At 34.8% G+C, this 21,517-nt stretch overlaps 2 protein-coding genes and 1 pseudogene across 6 annotated transcripts; 1 reads left to right on the top strand and 2 right to left on the bottom strand.

Moving 5' to 3' along the window:
- Positions 1–618: 618 nt before the first annotated feature.
- BDCG_16477 lies at positions 619–699 on the top strand (annotated as a pseudogene). Its single transcript has one exon. The product of its transcript is annotated as a tRNA-OTHER (tRNA).
- Positions 700–5,200: 4,501 nt separating this feature from the next.
- Positions 5,201–8,848, bottom strand: BDCG_01910. 3 transcript variants are annotated; one of them, XM_045417455.1, is made up of 16 exons: positions 8,416–8,848; positions 7,845–8,344; positions 7,738–7,778; positions 7,604–7,676; positions 7,336–7,553; positions 7,144–7,280; positions 7,004–7,085; positions 6,743–6,941; positions 6,608–6,696; positions 6,371–6,540; positions 6,217–6,304; positions 6,059–6,106; positions 5,931–5,991; positions 5,853–5,882; positions 5,662–5,768; positions 5,201–5,600 (listed from the first exon to the last, which is right to left on the bottom strand). In XM_045417455.1, exons 2-16 carry the CDS (start codon positions 8,059–8,061, stop codon positions 5,532–5,534), a joined length of 1,629 nt encoding a protein of 542 aa, XP_045279836.1. In that variant the 5' UTR covers positions 8,062–8,344; positions 8,416–8,848; the 3' UTR covers positions 5,201–5,531. The 3 variants fall into 3 exon arrangements, with proteins under 3 accessions (XP_045279836.1, XP_045279837.1, XP_045279838.1); XM_045417456.1 differs by having other exon boundaries at positions 7,845–8,335; positions 8,416–8,770; XM_045417457.1 differs by having other exon boundaries at positions 7,604–7,778; positions 8,416–8,813.
- Positions 8,849–8,979: 131 nt separating this feature from the next.
- BDCG_01909 lies at positions 8,980–11,756 on the bottom strand. Of its 2 annotated transcripts, none has more exons than XM_045417453.1 (5): positions 11,331–11,756; positions 10,941–11,274; positions 10,711–10,885; positions 10,337–10,623; positions 8,980–10,168 (listed from the first exon to the last, which is right to left on the bottom strand). In XM_045417453.1, exons 3-5 carry the CDS (start codon positions 10,829–10,831, stop codon positions 9,950–9,952), a joined length of 627 nt encoding a protein of 208 aa, XP_045274258.1. In that variant the 5' UTR covers positions 10,832–10,885; positions 10,941–11,274; positions 11,331–11,756; the 3' UTR covers positions 8,980–9,949. The 2 variants fall into 2 exon arrangements, with proteins under 2 accessions (XP_045274258.1, XP_045279835.1); XM_045417454.1 differs by having other exon boundaries at positions 10,711–11,274; positions 11,331–11,606; positions 11,669–11,756.
- Positions 11,757–21,517: the final 9,761 nt, after the last annotated feature.

Raw genomic sequence — 21,517 nt, 5'->3', positions numbered from 1 at the left:
TGTAATAATTATATAATATGCTTTTCAAATAGCTGCTTCTTTTATTTAAATATCTTATATTAAATATCTATCAATATGAGATTAATTAACTATAAAGAGACTTTAGAGAATTAAACTACTATATCTGAATTCTTTTCAATCTTAATAATTATAAGAAAATCATTATATAATAATAATAATTAAGATAATAATAATATGACTAGACTGGCCGCTGAAATCATGAATTTCACGTTTGATTCCATTTGATCTGATCTCATACATTTCTTGGCGTGAATCCCGCTGGGACTGACTATTAAAAAAACAGATAAAGTGACTATATATCAGATCTTAAAATGAAACCATAACTTGAAAAAAATGAGAAAGTGATCTCATTTAATTTCATTTAGTTTCATTCTTAGCATAAAGTTACTATTTTTAGACATTTTAAGGTTTTTTTTAGACTATTTTTAATTTTTTAAAAAGTAACACTTTTTGATAACACTCAAATGAGATTTAAAGTCATTTAAAGCAATAAAAATAATTTAAATTGAGAAGTGGAAATCATGATCTCATTTGGAAAATGAAACAAGAGTAGACAGTAAGTCTCACTGGGACAGTATGAGACTACTATCTAATGTTGCCAGCGTGGCCCAGTTGGTAAGACTGGTAACCAAGGCCGCACACATTAGAGGTGCGTGGGTTCGAATCCCACCACTGGCACCTGCCACTTCTTACCCATGAAAGCCCCCATGTAATAGGGGCTGAGCCTAATTAGTAAGGCTTGGTGCGGGGTAGAACTCTCTACTGCAAGCCAAGCCACTAGTTAAGTGAGATCCTGCAAACACCCACCAGGGCTGGCATGAGGTGCCAATGTCCCACTATTCTACTGTGCACCCGTCAAGGTTCTAACAATATAGAGCCAAGCCTAATGTAGTGATTATATACTACTTAAGCAAGTCCCTAACTAGGGCTGTCATCAGAGCCTAGCTTCCCCCAAATACAGGGAATGATTTTGAAAACCACTTGACTAGCAGGCCTAGACGCGCATCTAGGCCCTAGACAGGGCACCCTGATAGGCTCGAGCCTGCAAGCTCACTGCCAAGCCCTAATACTGGCAGGGAGGACTGCAGCATCAAGCCTATGATTAGTCCCTAACACGGGGCGAGGCCACGACAGCTGATTGGTAGGCCTATGGGCATCTAATGGGGCCGAGATCAGCAACTGGAAGCTTGGTGTGTACGCCACCAAGTGGGTGGTGGCAGCCACTAACTAACACCCCTGGAAATTAGTGGCTGGCCCGAGAGGACGGACGCGGTGGTCGGTTAATTATAGGGGGTTAAATGTAATTAGCTTAAGGTGCATCCTGCGGGTGGCTAGCGCCCGTAGTCAATTTTCTTCTTTAAATGTTGAAAAAGTTGATCATGAGAAGTTATCTCTCTGGAGAGAAAAGCTTGAATCTCTTATAGACTTACAAATAAGTGAACTATCAAAAGAGAAAGAATATGAACAGCATTTGAAGAGAATTTCTACAATCAATATAAAAGACTCTATTCTGGTTTATTCAGATGGCTCAAAAAATGAGAACTTGAATAGATTAGACACAGACATTGCTTATACTGAAGATAATATTAATTTTATCTCAGATTTCTGAAATCTAGACTTTGAATGTGAAGTCTTTGATGCTGAACTATTTACAATAGTGAAAGCTTTCAAACTCATTGAAATAAAATCTTATAAAAGAGGAAATTGTTTGAAAGAGATATGAATATTCTCTGATAGTTAAGCTGCTTTAAAAAGACTTAGAAATAGTCAGATTTATAATAATTAAATGAATCTTGAACTGATCTTAAACTCTGTTCTGAAAATTCAAAAGAGAAGAATATCAAAGCTGATAATTCATCTGCACTGAGTTTCTGCTCATATGAATATTCATGATAATGAATTGACTGATTCAGCTGTAAAAAAGAATGCAGAATTAAGCAGATCTATTCAAAAAATTGTGTCCTGATCTTTTATAAAGAGAAAAATAAAAGAATCTTGTTTAAACAAGTGAAATGAAAGCTGACAGAAACAAAAGAAGAGTATACATTATTCAAGATTTGAAACAAAACCCAAGTGAAAATCTTATTCAATTAAATGTAAAAAGAAAATATTCTCATCTATAATACAGCTGAAACTAGAACATGGCTATTTCAAATCTTATATACAAAGATTTGATGATAGATTTAACTCAATAGAATGCTCATTCTGCAATATAATTGAGAATTCTGAGTATATTGTAATACACTGTGCATTATACAATAGTCTCAGAGTCAGATTGAAAGAGAAGTATGATCTAAATCAATTAAATATGAGATTCTTATTCTCAACTGAGACAGGAATTAAATACTTAATAGACTTTCTATCAGAAACTCAAGCAGCTACAAGAAAATGACTAAATTCAGAATTATCTGAGTATGAAGAGGAGGAAATTAATCAGATATAGTCTGTTAAAACAGCTATACACTCTCTTTTAATAATTTGTTTTATTATAGTCTCTCTTTACTTTATCTTTTTCTTTATCTTTTTCTTTCAATTTCTTTCTATCTATCTACTTAATGTGTCTATCTTTGAGACTGTGTTCTTTTTCTCTTTTCTTTTGTCATGATATTGTCAAATAATTTCAAAGTATCAAAAGATGTTAAAACACTGCAATTTGTAAACAGTTTTTGTATTCTGAGCTGGAATTTTCTGATTTTGCATATCTGAAATTGATGAATGTATAATAGTTAACTTTACAGACATAGAAAAAACCCTGAGAACTAAAGTTCTCAGGTAGATGTCATAGTCTCTGACTGCATACATCTATAATTGAAGAATAATAATAATAATAATAACTATCTAATGTTAAAACCATGTAATGGAATCAGTCGAATTGGTAATGAGACTATCAAAAAATCTGGTCCTGGTCCCAGACACAGTCACACGGTCAGTCTAAATATGACTGATGAAGCTACTGTCTTAAGATAATATATTACTTAGATAAATGAAGAACTATATTAAATAAAAGCTTCTAATAATTCTACTACTATAGCTACTATTAATAATAATAATAATTTAAGCTCTGATCTTACTACTTATCTTCAGAATCACAAAGATATTTCTATATTAAGTAAAAATCTTCAAGAATTCTATGAATATATTAAATATTTTTAAAAATCAAATCTTCTTAAATCAGTATTTAATTATCTTATTTAAAAGAAAGAGATTCTGTTTATTATTAAATAATTTTATATAAAAGATATTTTTATTAATAAACTCTTAAAAAATATCTCAAAGAATATGAAATAATTCTAAAAGAAATATAACTTCTAATTATATAATTTTATATAGTTTTCTATTTTTATTAAAGTTAAATCTCTTTTTACTATATCTTAAGATTCTCTAAGTTCTACTACTTTATAAAACATTATAATAATATTCTTTTTAGAATAAATAGAAATTCATAGAGTCTATCTATTTAAAAAATTCAATAATATTAGTATAACTGTTATCTATAATAACTTTAACTACTTATTCATAGAATATCTATTTATAATTTATATTAAGTATATCTATCTTAAATATATTAATATTCTTAACTTTATATTCTTTAATAAGCTTCTTAATAGTTTTATTAAGAAATGATTAATTTTTATCAGAGATTATATAAACTATATAATAAAGAATAATAATATTATATTATTAAAAGATAATTTTCTTAATCTCTGTAGAGATATACTACTTTATCTATTATTAAATAATAAAAATATCAGAAATAATATAAAGAATAATAAAGATATTATTAAGAATATAAAGAATAATAAGAATATTAAGAAGAAATATACTATCTGTAAGATAAAAGAGTAAGATAAATTAAGCTATTAATTTGAATATTTAGAGAAATAATCTATAGATTGAAAGAATAGAAAGAAGATTAATAATAATATTATTATTATATTTATATACTATAATACTAAGTAAGTCTTCTAATAATACTTATGATAACTATCAATATCAATGCTAAAATGATGAAAATACTGATAATAATGCCAGGCCTCAGTGTCTATATAATGCCAGGCCCCAGTGCCTACGATGCCAGGCCCCAGTGCCTATATGATGCCAGGCCCCAGTGCCTACGATGCCAGGCCCCAGTGCCTATATGATGCCAGGCTACAGTGCCTACGATGCCAGGCCCCAGTGTGGCAGTGCCTATATGATGCCGGGCCACCGATTGCCCATATGATGACCTATGCCGATGACCTATGCCGATGACCTATGCCGATGACCTATGCCGATGACCTATGCCGATGACCTATGCCGATGCCTATGACAATGAAAACCACAAAAATAATAAGAATGAGATCCCGCGGCATTAGAACAACTGAGAATAATATCAATACTAAAAGAATAGATTTGAGTGTTCTTCTTATATATTTTTTATATTTTTTCATATATAAAGCTAGTTCTTATAAGAAAACTAGACTCTACTTTTTATAATTAATTTTTATTGTAGATTTAAATGATTTAAGTGCTTTTAACTGTATGAATTAACTGATTTATATAGTATGAAGAGATGTTGAAGCTACTACACAAGTCCTAACCCACATGATCTACACACATATATTTAGCTTTCACTAGCTACTAGTTAGATAACAACAACAACCAATCACATTCAATCTCTCTCACACAACCTATCCATTTAGTGTAACTCGCGTAGATAGATTACACACACACAACACAACAATGTTATCCTCCAAGACCATCGAACCGTGGAATATCCCAGTTCACTACCATAAGCCCGCTGCTCACCAAAACAAGCAGTATCTGTATATTACAGTAAATGAATGCGCTCGGCCATCGTTGACTCAAGTATGAGGTTTTACCTTCTTTTGGACCGGCGCGTACAGGAATTTACGATGATATCCTTGTTTTGTGATATTTTTAGAACGTGAGGAGGCATTCACATAATTTTGTTCCCGCTTAAGAGGATATTGCATCTGACAAGATATGTATGGTTGTTCCCATGTCTCTATTTGGAATGTAGTGAAGGTTGATGCCTTTGTAGCAGCTGGCCTTTAGTTACCTTAGTAAGGGGCTGAGGTCATATATAGTCTGTACGGAGTACGCTAGTTCACACATATGTACTGTACCTCTGAAATTAGTTCAAGGAGAAAAACATTAAAGCAAAGGAAAAGAAACACTCAAATTGTCTTTAAATTAGTTATTAACTTCGTAGCATTCTATTTGTCAAATATCACGCTACATAATCACTATTCGTTTTTGTCAAGGGACAAATTCCAACCAACCATTTCTACGGTTGGAGAAACAAATTCCACATACCTAGTATTGTCATTTAGTTGATTGAGGAAACGAAACTGTCGTTGCTTTGCCTTGTAATTATTTTCGAGTAAAGTATTAAAAAGGAAACTCTCCCTGACAAATTATAGGAGTACAATCATTGGGCTTGTGAGGCCAGGGCCTTCCCGGCATATGTCGTTCCATGCGTTAAACTGAACCATCTGTGCCATCTTCTAATGAGAGGCAAGTTTCTGCATGTTACTTTTCCCTATCTCACGGAGCTTCTTCCCATAGATATAGATCTAGATACAACCGGTTAGCACCCCTGTCCCAAATTATGCGATTCAACTAAGGCAGTCAGACCAATGGCAGAAATGGGACACCCAGACCAAGCGATAAGAACGCAAGGAGCCCTGTTCCCCAGTCAACTCCTAAGGTTTGGAAGAGTCGGGAGCCGAAAAGTGGAAATACTGTATATGATCAGTTTCTGGCGGAGCTTTTTGAAAGTGGGTGTGGCTAATATGATGAAACGCAGCTGTCAGGAAGATACCTACCCCCTGCGAAGACGAAACGGAGGAATGACACTGCGAGAGTTTAGTATATTATCTTAAAATAGAAGGGCCTTATCTTACGTGAGGCTACAGCTGAAGCTGGGAAAGAAAAACAGTCAACAATGTAAAGCTGAATTGCGAGCTGTATATCGAAAATCAGCTAGTGTTCCTGTAAGTCGCAGGTCATTGGATTGTTGTGTTGGCCTTACAAATATGTTCATGGCTCCAGCGGCAAATATTACGAAACCAACTAGAGGCTTAAAATCTGTTAGATCATAGAAGAGACACAAGCGGGAAAGCTGACTGGTAAAATAGGGAGAGCTAACAGTGACTAAACAAGCAAGAAGAATTACAAATAATAACTTACCACGATAAAGTGATATTTGAGCGCAGAAAAGCCATATAAGAATAAACCGGCACCTATCAAAAGGGCACCAGGGAATGCAGGAACCAATCTAATATGCCGTACATGTTAGCTGCTATCCAACATGAAGGGTATTAGAGATCAGTCTAGCACCTACCTAGACTCCGGATCGTAGTGCTTGCTGGGGTGCGTTTGGCGTTCATATATAATTTCATGTGCTTTAACCGTCACAATCAGACCTAGCATATTACCTACCCCCTGAGCTAGGAGGTCGATGCCAACAAACCCAGCAGAGTGGCCGTAACCTTCCCCGAATATCTCTGGAAACTATAACCACGTATTTGATCAGTTTCGGGCACTTCGAGCAAGTTGAAAGTGAGTGATAGTTTCATACTGTTACTATGAGCAGATACACCTCCCCGAATACGAACGCAAAATATAGGGACAGTAAAAATAGAGCGGGATCGACAAGAAGGTATATCACTAGCAAAGTTAGCATATGCTAAATTTTGTGTCGAAAGATACGTACCGGGGCGAATAGCAGATGAGACAAACCATCCCACCCGGTGAGCGGACAAAGTATTCGGGCGCAATTCGATTACAGTATACAAGTCTCTATCTGGGTATAATCGCTTATTTCTCAGAAGCTTCCGCTCAAGCAGTACTGGAAAATATGACTCTTTCATATAAACAAGAGATATGACTTCTAAAGCTGTGGCAGCCATTGCCTGATGTGGTGATATTTAGTATGAAAACAAAAAAGACAGGAACAAAAGCAAGGATGACATACCGGGACCCAACAAGTCCATCTCCAAGACTCTCGTTCAGATATCCAGCCACCACAGGCAGGGCCAGCAACTGGCCCTAAAATTCTAGAGGGCGTTAGAATGGATACATATATTTGCGTCTAACAGAATGAGGGGAATGTACAGTAAGGTGGACATCAAGGCTGAAGCCTTTGCCCGTTCCTTGAGGTCCCAAATATCAGCAAGTACACCACCGAAAACGGCTAATCCACCAGAACCTCCAACCCCCGCAAAGAAACGACACACTGTAAGTTGAGCTGCCTGTTATCCAATTAGCTAACCTCGATGACAACATGCTCTCGGAGGAAGAACATACATTTTGGGCAAATCCACTCCCTAATGAGAAGGTAATGAACAAGATATTGCATGTACGGACGATAATAGTCCTTCCATATATCTCGCTAAGGGGCGCCGCGAATATCGGACCAAGTGCGAATGCCAGAACGAAAATAGAAACTTGGATGGCACCCAGAGTGGGGTTTTTAATACCAAGATCCGCCATGACTAGGAGGAGGGCCGGCGCAAATATAGTGCCTAGTGTTGTAAGATAAAGGTTCATTTAGTAGAGACATGGTTCCGCTTACTAGCAAACGGAGGTAAAAAGCAGTAGGCTCCCATAAGGGCTGTTGTTGTCCACTTCATCTTCCGGCTCCAACTCTATTCAATGTTAAAGAATGCGGGCCATCATCGAATTCCTAGGAGGTACAAGGGTTATTACCCGCGGGTTTTCTTTCGACTCTGGATTTAGAGTGATAAGATCTTAGGGAACTAGGTTAGTCAAACAGCTAAAGAACAGGCGTAATTTCTGACAACGGGCTTGCATACTAGGATCCAATTCGCGTAAATTCACACCATCATAAAATATTTTATCAGGGTTTGCTTCCCGCAACTTCAATTCTTCCTGGTACCTTTCTGTAACCAGCCTTCTTCGAGGGTGATTGGGTTCATTAGGGAGGTCTAGATGACCGCCAGTCTTAAAAATAGTACTGGGGTTATGGGGAGAATCCCGCTTTTCCGTTTCTGGACCGATTGACATTGTCATTGTAAAGAAAGCGAAAAACGAAAAGTGGACTAAGCTGGATGTTCTGGATTGAGAACGGGGGAGAACGGTTTATGGTGGCTTTAGGAGGCGCAATTGACTATTTATCAGCATTCGGAATGGTGCTTCACGGCACCGCCCACAGCAACCCAAGTGAAGGGTCTGGATTGCGTTCGGCCCACATCCCAAGATAAGGAGCGAATTTGCGACTGATGATGGAAGACATTATGCTGGCAAAACCCCGTCACTTGCCATTCAATAGCAGGGAAGCGGAGTCCTGATTGCACTGTGGGAGTTAGCCACCCGACCATCGGATCTAGTACCACGTCGGTGAGATTATCAGGAGTCTCTGCTCACGCGGCTATTTGATGATTGTGGAACAGTCTAAACCCAGCTCCTGATCTCGGTATACTGAATCATCGTATTGACTGTTATTCGTAGGCCGTTCTCTGCGCATGCTCGCTGTCTCAGACCTGCAATCATGATCTCATTCTGTTAATCATCTGTTCATGTTGAGTGAGTTTCATTTGTTATATCCTTTCCAGCAATGTCATATTGGTGTAACAATTGTCAGTAGGAGTGAAAAAGTCTCAACCCCCTATAAAAAGGACCTTTAAGGTCATGAGGATGCTAGAAAAGTTGTGTGTAAAACCGAGGCGTTAGTAAATTTTGCGAGTATGAGCTTCCGAAGGAGCTTTGATCATACACCACTAGTTATATGGATTTCCCGGAGCTAGTCTCAAATCATGTGATATAAAACCGAGTGGTTGATTTAAGCGCGGCACTAAATTAGCGTGCCAACCTTAAAATGGGTGGCTTCACCCATCCATCCTCCACGTGTGGTTGAGGTTCTTAGGTCCAATCAGCCATGATGAAGGCCACGGTCTGCTTTAAATGACAGTTTTGAGATACATATGCTCGGATGACACAAAATAGATATAGAAATTGCCGGACACATAGACCACTCGAATTATGGTCAGGGGTGTAGATGAGGGTCGACGTCGGAGAATTCATGGGGAGACAGTTGAACGGGCGAGTAGCATGCGATATCTCTATTCCAATCTACCCGGAGTCGGAATAAAAAGGCCCTAGGGAACAGGAGTGTGGACGTCTTAACATTGTTCCAAAATCTGGGCAATACATGCACCCAGTCAATTTCTTCCTACTCTCGATCTTTGAGAATATTGGTCAATTCAAGCTCCCTATGAAGCATGACAACAAAAGCAGTCACAAAGGGAGAAATTGCTGAGGCAGCATTAACTACTGCGTGAACCACTTCGAAAGAAAGGTGAACAATATGCAGGACGAAAGGCCCCAATTGCAATGTTCAACCTCCTTCACAACCTCACTTTGGCTTCCACAGCTAGCTGACATGACCTCATATTTCATTCGTTATCGTGTACCTTACTGGATCTCTGAGGAATTTTAGACCTCCTTGCAAACTGCGGTCAGAATCTCGGTCACTGGAATGATCTGACGATTGTTGTCTTTCCTTGTTTGACGTTTGATTCCCTACTACTGCGAAGTTATCTAGTTGCGATCTTGATAGAGAATCATCGCTATTTGAATTTGAGTAGTAGCTGCTCCATTACTTACAAAATCGCTTTGCACGGAATATGTTTTTGAGAGTATAGAGCCAAGTATGGGTTCGATAGATATTGCAATATCTTCGCCCAATTCTCGCTTCTGCCAGTACATATACATAGTTTCTTTCCATCGAGACATGTCTCCAAATAATTGAAGTCACCAATCACCCATTCACCCATTCACCATAAACTATTCAAGTAGCAAGCAAGTTCCTATTTTTAGTTAATGGTGTGCGTATAGTAAGAAATATCCGTATTCAAGACTCGGGAATTTTTGGCGTTCTGGGCTGTTGACGGCCCTTGGACTAGAACTGCAAGTTCCAGAATAGCAGCGCCATAATCGCACCAAGACCCAAGGTCTTAGCGGTTTGGTCGATTGAAAGTGTTGCTCCCACCCCACTGTCGGGAGGAGTATTGTTTGTGGCTGCTGCTGCGCCAATGGGCATCCAGCCGATGCCTGAAGAGTTGGTGCACATATCGGCAGAGAGAAGCTCGACGTCGTCGGCAAAGGTGATATCGGCACACTATCGAAGAGAGGAATTACAGTTAGGTAAGTACTAAGAACGTGTTTCCGCTACTGGCATAAGATGCCATTCTCGTATGAACAAAGTTGAGATGTACGAAAATTAAGTGTACTACACGAGGGAGGAAACCGATGAAAAAGACAGGAAATGATGGCAAAGAAACCATACATTATACAATGCGGACCCCAGTTTCGATAATTGGATAACTTGAACGCTCGCATTGGACCCAGCGGTGATGCCCAACCCTCCTGGAATTTCGATTTTTGGGAAGCAGAATGTGCCATTCCCGGTTTGATTGAACGCGTCAACCAAAGAAATATTGAAGATAACTGACTCGTCAGAACCAAGGCCAAGGTTCACGTAGGTTATGGCCCAGGGGTGGGTAGGATTGAAGAGGAGAGAGCCGCCGTTAACGGGCCATTCCGTTCGGTTGGTTGTCACATTGACACCTCCGCCTACCATCATATTAGAAATATTGGACAAATGGAAATTGAGAAAGGGAACAAGATGATATGGCATCACGGAGAAGTACAGATACGCACATGGTCTCTCCCACTGAGTTGAATAGGAATTACCACGCCAGAAAGGATATTTAACGGAGAAATGAGCAGAGACGAGTTGAAGTAAGAGGGTAAGGGCGAAAGTGAAGCGAGTCAGAGACATATTTGCTTTTCTGGCATTAAATGTGGTCGTTGTTTTCTTGGTGCTCGTTTCTGCCTTTCGAACTTGTTAGGAGAATGCCAATTGATGGAGAATGAAGAGAAACTCCTACTGAGCTACGGGTATCCAGCCTTTTAAGTAAGAATGGCAATTTGCAAGATACCCGTACAAAATGGTCGAGGGGTGAGGCGACCTCAAAAAAACAATGCAACGAAGAAGTAAACCGCAGAACAGAGCAAGCCCTACTACAGCCACATCAACAGTTTCAACCTAAGAATTCAAGAATTGAAACTGAAATATGAAGCTAAAATCGCTTCCAACGTCTTTCAAGTTCCATCATTGGTCCAAAGTCCAGGGGAACCAGGATGAAATGTATGCGAGCGACATAGGCTAAGCCATCGGGTGCGACTTGGCAACGCCATGGATGAGGACAATTGAGCACATTTCTAAGGAGATTGTTCAGCATTGGCCAATTGGTGAGGAGCTGGATCATCTATCTTACAGCTGGTATTTGCAGAGGCCGCCTGTAGGAAGCCATGGAAAATATGAATTCAATCTACTTGTCACCCGCACAATTTTGATGGGATCCGGGACGCTGTAGGTCCTGGGAAGAGGAGATGAAGAAGCAAACAACCCCAGGTGGCCTTTGCTTCGAAGGCGGGATGCTAGTTCGACTTCCTATCCCCTGCCAGACGCTCGGGTGGGCTGTTTGTGCGAAGAGTTGAAGTTCTTCGGCCCCAGGAAAGGAATCCCACGCGAGAAGGTTTGCATCAGAAGACTTTAATCAATCAGATAAGGAACAGGAACAGAAGTTAGAATGCGCGTTCCGAATATACCTACCTTACGGGAAGAACATAGGGTTAATTTACGGTGATTCCAACATTCCACCCGTGTCACGTGTCGCTGATTGTAACACATGTTCCATCATTATATTCAGTGACATGTCGCTGAATATTAAATGTCAAGATAGTGTTGAGACAGTGTAGAACTTTCTAACATCATCATAACACTCTCAGTAACGTGTAATTGACAGATGTTATCATCAGAATACTACTAAGATACTATGAGACACTGTATACTATTCTGTCAGTGAAATCAATATTATTAATCTAGTTATCTATTACTCAGTATAACAGCTGCTAATTATTAACTATCTATTTAAAGAAATAAGATATCTGAATTGTAATACAAATATCTTATTATCTGAGATTTATATATTAAATAACTGTTATATTTATTACTATTCTGTATTAGAATATTATATAATACTGTCTTTTAAACTGTGTGAGAGAGGTTGAATATGATTGATTATTATTTACGGAGTGAAGCGAAGCAAATATATGATGAAAACTCTGATTATTAAAAGTGAAGAATTTTCTTTTTGAGGTTCTTGACATGAATACAGCTCACTGATTGATGTAGAATTAAGCAAAGCATAATTCTATAACATTGCACTATCATATCTAGACTGACCGTGTGACCATGTCTGAGACCAGAATCAAACTTTACAGTTATCACATTGTCTAAAAGTATTACTTTCAATCATGATTTGTATTCATCACATTGATTCTAAATTCTGTTATTTCAAATATTAAAGATCTCAGATTCACTTTTCAAATAAAAATCTAGTCTCAGATAAAGAATATGTTTGAATTCTTAGTCACATTTTCATTCTGATTTTATTATTGAAAATGATATTAAATGAGATTATGAAATCATTTCTCACTTACATAATATCATAATATAGTACTTATTTATTGAAAATTTAACAGAGAGTGTTATCAAATATTATTACTTTTCTAAACACAGATTATAATTAATATCATTTTAATTAAAAAAAAAAATGTATAATATAAAAAATAACAAAAAAACAAAAAATAAAATAATAAGAAAAAATCACAATAAAAAAAAAAAAAAAAAAAAAAAAAAAAAAAAAAAAACCCAGAGAAAGAAAAAAAGAAGAGAAAGAAAAAAAGAGATAGAAAGAGAAAGAAAAATAAAAAAAAAAAGAAAAGAAAAAGAAAAAAATAAAAAAAAAAAAAAAAAAAAAATCAAGATTACAGAACTGCAGTATTCTTAAAATACTCACTTTTCAGAGTCTTTACAATATTTATCACTAACTGTGTATTTCTCACAGTGAGAATAACACAGCTGTAATAAGTTATTATCTTAATATCAGCTAATAAATAATCAGTATATATCTATATAAATATGAATAATTAGAAAATATACACTTAAAAAGTGTGATCAGAGTGAACTCTGCTGTTACTTAAATAATATTAAGAATAGAATACTGAAATTGATGATTTCTCTTATTAATTTCATGAATAAGACATGTGAAGATAATCTTGAAAAATATAAGATTCTCAAACTTCTGATAGAAATGAATCTTACAGAGAGACTCTATTTTCATCATATCAGAGACTGAGTATTATTAAAAAGTATTACTTCAATATATATATACTTACTGCAGTGATTCACTCTCTGTACATATAACTGAGAGTTATGACTTTCTCACACTGTACAGCTCTCTCTGAGATGCTGTCACTGATTTACAACTCACACAGTCTCTCAGTTCAGCATGCACTGTGTATATACAGCTCTGCATGCTGAGGCTGTGTTAATTATTATAGCCTGGCATGATACTCGCTTTTTGCAGGTCATGTTTTATTTGATTGAAGAAAGAAGAGGAAATGTGACTACTGTTTTATTTAAGAGAGAATGAATAATTGAATCTGTAGAAGATAATTTAATTTCTTCTGTATTTGAAATTTGATTAGTCTATACTCTTCAATTTAAGAGTTTCTGAGAGTGTTTTAATAGTTTTCATATCAGCTTGAAATTAGTGATTGATTGAAGAAGAGAAAAGAGAGAAGAAAGAAATAAGAATAACTTATCTTTATAATATAAAAATAGAGAATTGCTGTAATTATTTATTCTAGTAATAAAGATCTGTTTTCTGCATGTATCTCTGATACAGATTATATAATAACTGTATATAAAGAATATCAACAGTGCATGTATTGAATGAAGATGATATTACTATACAACACTGTAGCTGTTTCTGTACATTGCTAAAAGCTGTTAATATTTTCTTTGAGTCTCTTTATATTTGATAAGTTAGTAATATATTTCAATACACTCTCTCTTTCATTATTATTATCATTATTATTATCATTATCATCATCATTATTATCATCATCACTATCATCATCATTATTATTATTATTATCATCATTATTATCATTATTATTATTATTATTATTATCATATCATTTCTGACTGTCTCTTCTACCTTCATCTCTCTTTAATACTCACTGAAATCAATTATATTATCTCTCTTCAAATATTCTGTGATTCTGCAGATCATCAAGATGTGTGAGTACTATCACAGATTGAAGAGAGAGAAGAAGAAGATGTTTAAGTAAGAGAAGACAGATTGTAAGACATGTTATAATACCTTGAAAAGACTCTGTAAGAGAGTAGAATAGTAATAATTTTAAGTAACACTTCTGATAGATTTAGACTGAACTAAGTATAGAAATAATACAGATGATACTATCTGTGAGAGATTGAAGAAGAAGATAGTGAAGAGTCTTATACAGTAGTAATAAAATCAGAAGAAGTTCTGAGAATAATTTGAGATCAAGATAAAGAGAGAAAGAGAGAAGAAGAGTATTACTATAAATAAGTAATAATAGAAGAAGATTAAGAGAGTGTTGAAGTAAAAGATAAAAAAGTCAAAACTGATAAGTTTTTTATTTATTAAGAGATAATAATTTTTAATAATACTTCTATTCTCTAATTGATTAGCAGGAGCTGACAGAGAAGGAGAGAATTGAGATTTTATTCAGATCTTGAATGTGCTTCATGATTCAGAATATTGAGAAGACAGCTCTACTCTCTAAGTATGTCAATCTACTTATCACTGAGATGAAACTTGAGACAGCAGATCAGAAAATGCGGGATTTTGAGATGCAGATTGACCTGACTGAGAGAGAGTAGCAGAAACCCTTCTTTAAGAAGATAGTGAAGAGAGATTTTGAGATGATTATCATCTCAGATGAGAAGAAGAAGAAGAAGAAGAAGAATAAGAAGTAAATTATGAAGAATGATAAGAAGAATGAGAAAGAGAAGAAAGATGATAAGTAAAAAAAGTTTTTTTCTTTTTATATTAGTTAATTATAAGTTCATAATTATTAATAATTGAAATTAATTTTGAGTTTTTAAAAATTATTGTACAAGTTGTAATCAAGTCAGGAACAATATATATATATATATATATATTTAACTATCATGATTCACAAATCACTATAATGTATAAGTATCAACATTTTTTCAACATTGATATTCATAATATTAATATATTTTTAATGATATTATCTGATAATATAATTTAGTAACACTCTCTTTCACAATATTAATATATTTCAAGAAATATGACAGAGATTAATCAAGATTATTTATTTACTTTTATATATCAATGATATTCAATCTGAGTTAGTACTAAAATTATAACTAAGTTAAGAAATAAGATTATTTTCTCTTATATTAATTCTTCTTACACACATCAGTGATCAGTTATTAAAAATAAATTATTATCTTTCTTAAATTATTATCATATCTTCTGAATTCACTTCTTTCACTTCTTTTACTTCTATTGAAGATTCATAAACTCTTCAAGAAATCACTGTGAATCACAAAGTCTATGTTATTTACAATTCAACACAGAATACTCTCTTTTAATTATAATAAATGATTACTTCATTCTTCACATCTGATTCCAGGTCACAAAATTTATGAAAAACTTAACACAAATATTGAGATGAACTATGAAATAATTATTAATAGATTGTATTATAGATTACTGAAGAGTCATCTCTTTACTACAATTACTGCAACTTCATTCAGAAATATTCATTATAAACTGATCATAGCTCTGAAGAAATTTCTCAACATCTGAAGTCATCAGAATACAGACAATAAAAGAAAAATAATCAGAAAATTACTACTGAGCTGATAAGTTACTCTATCAGATAATGATTTTTGATAATACTAACTTTCCAATTTGAAGAAAATCATGTGAAAATGACTCTGTATTAGTACTCTGATTTCACAACTCTTATCTGATAACTTCTGTGAATAATTACTTTATATATATATATCTCTGAATCTTTCTCTTCAATCAATTGAAAACTCTGAATTTCAAACACTTCTTCAAATACTTAATTTAAATCTTCATATTTCATATCAATTCTGTCTTCAGTTCAATCTTGAGACACACTACAAAGTCAATATATAATATCTAGAATCAGAGTTGAAGAATCATTGAAGAGTATCTCTCATAGTAAATGCATGAACTAGTATAAACAATCTTGCATTTATAAGAGTTATATGTTATTATATTGATAAGAACTGAACTTATCAAGAGATATTAATTAAATTTGAATCATTGATCAGTAGTCATACTGAGAATTATATAGTAGAGATATTAATGACTGTGATTAAAAATGACTATTAAGATATTAGTCTCAGTCTTCTTACAATTATAACTGATAATGCTGTGAATAACTATATTATAATAAAGAGCTTGAAGCAAAAATTGACTTTGTATTTCTGAAATGATAAATAAGGTCATATTCTCTGTATTACTTATATGGTTCAACTTGTGATATAAACACTGATAAAGAATCTTAACATTGAGATGAAGAATAATGAGATAACTGATTCTTGAGATGAGAATAAGATAAAAGTGATTACTCAAGTAACTTTTACATTCACTTTGCAAAAGATAATGTTTTTTGATAACACTTTTTAATATTGCTTTTTAATAACACTTTTTAATAACACTACTGTTAATTTTGAATATGTGATTCAAAGGTTGCTTAAGCCAGTGTACGATTACAGGCGTACGCCGGCTTCTTATATATTGTAATATTGTACGCTAATTTAATTAGTGGCTGCTATGGCCCCTTTACACTCGTACGCGTATGCTAGTAGTTCGGAAGCAGCCGCGGTATTATTCAACAGTCATACATTCTTCTGAATCACATCCTCTCTCACCAGATTCAGTCACACTCATGTGATCATGTCATACACTCTAGCTTCATGTGGATTAGCTCATCACTAGCATTTCACAATTGTGTGACCTATCTCTGATTCAGCTAGCATTCTGTGTACACTCTTACAAAGAAACTTTCACTATATTACATCACTCATTCACTAACTTTTCTCATTCTTCAACTATCTTCTTCATTTCATCATCATCAAATGTCACTATCATTCAAGATTTCTATCTCTTCTTCTGTTCAACTCTTTCTATCTGTTCATCTATCACATTGTATATGTTTCTGGCAATGGCTCTCTGTTCTCATAATAAGCATCATTATAGTACTCATACTGAGCAGTTTGTTAGCAGTAAGTATAATATGTTATGAAACATGATCAGAACTTGTTTTTCTTCTAACAATCATCAGAACAATATATTACTATGAATGATGACACATCTTCTTCATCTTCTTCTACACTCTCAACTGTTTCTTCTTCTCAGTGAGTTTCTGATCATGTTTTCTGACATGATTTTGCATGAATGCAGATGCTGATATGTTTGTTTTTATTCACATAGAATTGTTATATATTGACAGATCTGTGTTCATCAATGATAGTGAACTCAGTATTGAATTATTGATCAAGAACTTGAAGAATATGATAATGAAGAAATTATCTGTGTCATGTGTGACTGAGTTATCAGTGTCTTTCTCTGTCTCTTCTGTTACTTCTTTCTCTGCTGCTCTCTCTTAATCTTCTACACTTACTTCTGTGTCTGATTCCCTCACTTCTGCTATCTCTGTTCCTGCAACCTCTACTTCTGCTACTTCTGGTTTTACTGTTTCTGTCTTTCTTACTAGCTCTCTCTGTTTCAAGAAGATGTTGCATAGACTCAGTGAACTATGTTTCTCAGTATATACACTCTCACTCTTCTTACTAATCTCTAGAATAATTTATTATATGAAGATAATATATAAGATGACTATCTGAAGCTCAGTTACAGACACTGATTATTATATTCATTTTAAATATTCATGATAAGAGAATTATTTATTCATATCAGAGAATCATCTCTCTTCTTAACAGTGTTAAGATTGTAAGTCTTTTTCTTTTTATCTTTTCTTTCTGACACTGATTTTTCTGTTCTTAGAGAAAATTGTTATGAGTTTTACTGTGTACAAAGTCATGATATTCACAGATATCAAGAAACTTTTCACAATCATTAAATTCAATATTACAGATATGTTCACTCTAATGAATATCTTCAGTATAATCAATCTGTATCAGTCTATTCTCTGATATTTATCATCTGACTTCATAATGCAGGTGAAGAATATCTGTGTTTTCAGAAATGAGAATGTGAATATCATTCTCTTTTACACTCACAGATGTGAGACTTATACATCTTGTCTGAGATGTCATTGTGAGAATAAGCTGTTCACACACTGTATTCTGCTTTCTGTATTTCTCTGTGTCTCTCTCTCTCTTTCTGAGAAGCCTCATGCATGTTGTAATTATGCATACAATTCTAAGATCAGCAGGTGTTCATTCAGTAATTATTATCCCTGCTTTTGCAATTTTCATATACTAATAATGATTCTTAGTTGCTCTGATGTCAGAGGCCATTCTCATTGAAGATGACAATATCACAGAGACTACTTTCTTTCACTTTTAAGCTTCTTCTGTTGCTTTCTCTTCCTTCTCTGCAGAGAAGGTTGTGCACACACCAGGTTATAAGTGTTCAGTCTCAGGTGGCTCTTACTGTTGTTCATCTGATCCTGCATCTTCTCCTTCTTCTGTTTCTTTCATCTCTGTCTTCTCTGCTCTGACTCCTGGTCCTGCGGGTCCCGCACTCTTCTTCAATTTCTCTATGCATACGCATACACATTTCTATATTGGCATTTCAGTCAATCTTGCAATAAATGACATTAATGTTGTACACAGAGCAGTAGAGAAATCAGAGGCATGTGCAGCATTGTTATAAGAGTGGCTTGCAGCTCTTGAATTCCTTACAGATCTCGAGTTTTGAGATTTCCTTTGTTTTTGATGTTTTTCAGATGATGTTGAAAATAGATTAAATGTGTGACATATGAAAATGAATGAGATGTGTATGATAACATTTATCTTTTACAGCTAACTCTTACAGTTAATGATCAATTCATCATCTCTTTTCTTACACTTTTTCTCTATCTGCTAGTCACTACTCTTACACAATCTCTATATGATACAGTGTTCAGTGACTAGGTTCAGCAGCTTTCAACTTTTTATAATTCTGTCTCACACATTATACTGTCTCTCTTCGCCTGCTCAGATCACTACAGTGAACAGCTCATCAAAACTAATCTCACTCAATCTCTGAGCATTCTCAGAGGTTGAGATGACTTAGTCTTACATGTCTGTGAATGTTTCAGATAGTTCATTCTCTGTGATCTTCATAATTGAACTGATGTAAACAGTTAAATCTAACTCTGAATTTCTTTTTCTTCTACAATCTGACTCATGTGCAAGTCTGCTGCTCTGAGACTGCTCTTTACTGTGTTACACTCACTATCTGCAGTGTATTATTATATGACCAGCTACAGTCTCATTACTTATTGAAGTGTGATATTCACCTGATTTCTTCATTACTTCTCATTCTTTTCTTGTAATTATGAAAAGATTGAAATAAGTGAGATCATCTGATTTATAAGTGTCTATGATTTCTCTTACTTCATGAGGCTTTTCAATTGTAAGTCTCTTCTTTTTCAACACTGATAATAGTGCTGTGAATAATCATAATTCACTCAGATCTTACATCTTTGCTTTCATAAGTTATAAATCATTGATTAAGTTGTGTAAGACTCATCTCTCTGATTCTTTCAATGCATACATTCTCAGAGAATGTGATTTAAGTATCTTATATGACTCAAACCATCTAGATTGAAACTTCTCAGAACTCTCATTGTATACAAGAACTCACATTCTCATCTTGAGACTTGATTTCTTAACAAGTGAGTCTTGTATTCTTTTCAATTGAATTGCTCAGTTCAGGAGTAACTCATTAGCTTTTGCACGTGCATAGCTGATCTCTTTCAATCGTGATTTCACATCTGTGACTGTTGCATCTGCAACTGCTGTTTTCTTTCTCATCTTTTCTGAAGCATTCTCTGAGATGTGTGGATGCAATTCATACAACAGGTAGAATGATGAACACTTGAAGACTGCATGCTGCTGAATTCATGTGACTAATAGCACCTGTTCAAGATATTCATTTCATAGTCTCATAGACTTGCTCACTAGATATTTCATCAGCATGTTGCTCAAGATTTCATTCAAGTGTTTCATCTTTTTATTCATCTGTGAATGATATGATGTTGTTCTACAATGTCTTGTCTGTAACTGGCTCATGAAATGCCTCATCACTTCTCTCATGAGATTCACACTGTTATCAGTTAGAATCTCACGCGGCATTTCATAGTTGACATAGATCTCATTATGTAGAAACTTCATCATCATCTTCTCTGTCATCTCTGAAACTGCTTTCACAACTGGCCAGTCAGTAGTGTAATCAATAGCAGTAATTATTCATCAGTTTTCATTTGATGTTTGTGACAATATGTCTATGAGGTTCATTCTTCATTGTTTAAACAGTTGTATCATACACTTTATCTGATATTGTGCTTTCTCATATTCTAATCCTTTCTTAGATTCTTTCACAACCTGGCAATTCAGGCACTCATGAGCATATGCCTGAATGTTCTCAGCCATGCTTGGCCAGTATACTCTTAATTCAAGTATGCTCATGAGTTCAGAGCTTTCTAAGTGACTGAATTTCTTATACATATGAGCTACTAAGTCATATCTAAATGAAGATTCTAGATAGAGAGCTTCTGTATATTCTAGATCACAGTAAAGCACAACATCATTTTCATTTCCTAATTTCCTCAGCTTGAAGTTTGAAAGCATCTCTTCTACTACTCTTGCAAGACACTTGTCATTCAACATCTTGTCATTCTTCAAGTAAGAGATCATGATATTCACTCATTCTGATTTCTTGCATTCTCTCAGCACATTTAATGCAAACATTTCTTGTGCCTGGTTCATAGAACTCTCACTCATGAAATCAGATCTGTGACTGATTGCATCTGACATCACTGTGTCTGATTCTTTTCAGTATTTGATATAAAGATTATATACTTGAAACTTCAAGATTCAACATGCTAAGCATTTGAAAGATTTTATTATTAATTGTAGATAGATGAGACTTTCATGATTCATGATCACTGTTATTGTATATCTGTTATTGATATATCTATCTCACAACACCAGCATGTGCTTAATCACTAGCAATTTCTTTTCATACACTGAGTAATTAAGCTCAGCATCTGATAGTTTTCTATCATCATACATCATCAGATACAGCTTGCTGTTCTTACTCATCTATAGAAGAGTGTCTTTAATAGCTCATTCAGATACATCTGTCTTGATGTAGAAAGATTTATCACAATCTGATTGAATAAGCACTGAGAATGTTGCTACACATTCTCTCAGTGTGAGAAAAGCCTCTTCACACACAGTATTTCAGATGATTGAATAAAACTTCTTCTTTCACAGATTTGCATCTGTTTCTCTTAAGAGATCTGAGAGTGATACAGATATTCA

The sequence above is a fragment of the Blastomyces dermatitidis genome (assembly GCF_000003525.1).
Source record: "Blastomyces dermatitidis ER-3 genomic scaffold supercont1.2, whole genome shotgun sequence".
In the NCBI taxonomy this organism is placed as follows: Eukaryota; Fungi; Ascomycota; class Eurotiomycetes; order Onygenales; family Ajellomycetaceae; genus Blastomyces; species Blastomyces dermatitidis.
This window is presented reverse-complemented; position numbering and strand designations above follow the sequence as displayed.

Excerpts from the sequence above, each read along its gene's own strand:
- BDCG_01910 (XM_045417455.1), bottom strand. The coding sequence starts at position 8,061 with ATGACAATGTCAATCGGTCCAGAAACGGAAAAGCGGGATTCTCCCCAT. Across the intron at positions 7,677-7,737 it reads AGTCGAAAGAAAACCCGCGG|AGTTGGAGCCGGAAGATGAA; the intron begins GTAATAACCCTT and ends AACATTGAATAG. Across the intron at positions 7,281-7,335 it reads GGAGTGGATTTGCCCAAAAT|GCAGCTCAACTTACAGTGTG; the intron begins GTATGTTCTTCC and ends ATTGGATAACAG.
- BDCG_01909 (XM_045417453.1), bottom strand. The coding sequence starts at position 10,831 with ATGTCTCTGACTCGCTTCACTTTCGCCCTTACCCTCTTACTTCAACTC. Across the intron at positions 10,624-10,710 it reads AACTCAGTGGGAGAGACCAT|GCGGAGGTGTCAATGTGACA; the intron begins GTGCGTATCTGT and ends ATATGATGGTAG. Across the intron at positions 10,169-10,336 it reads TGGGGTCCGCATTGTATAAT|TGTGCCGATATCACCTTTGC; the intron begins GTATGGTTTCTT and ends TCTCTTCGATAG.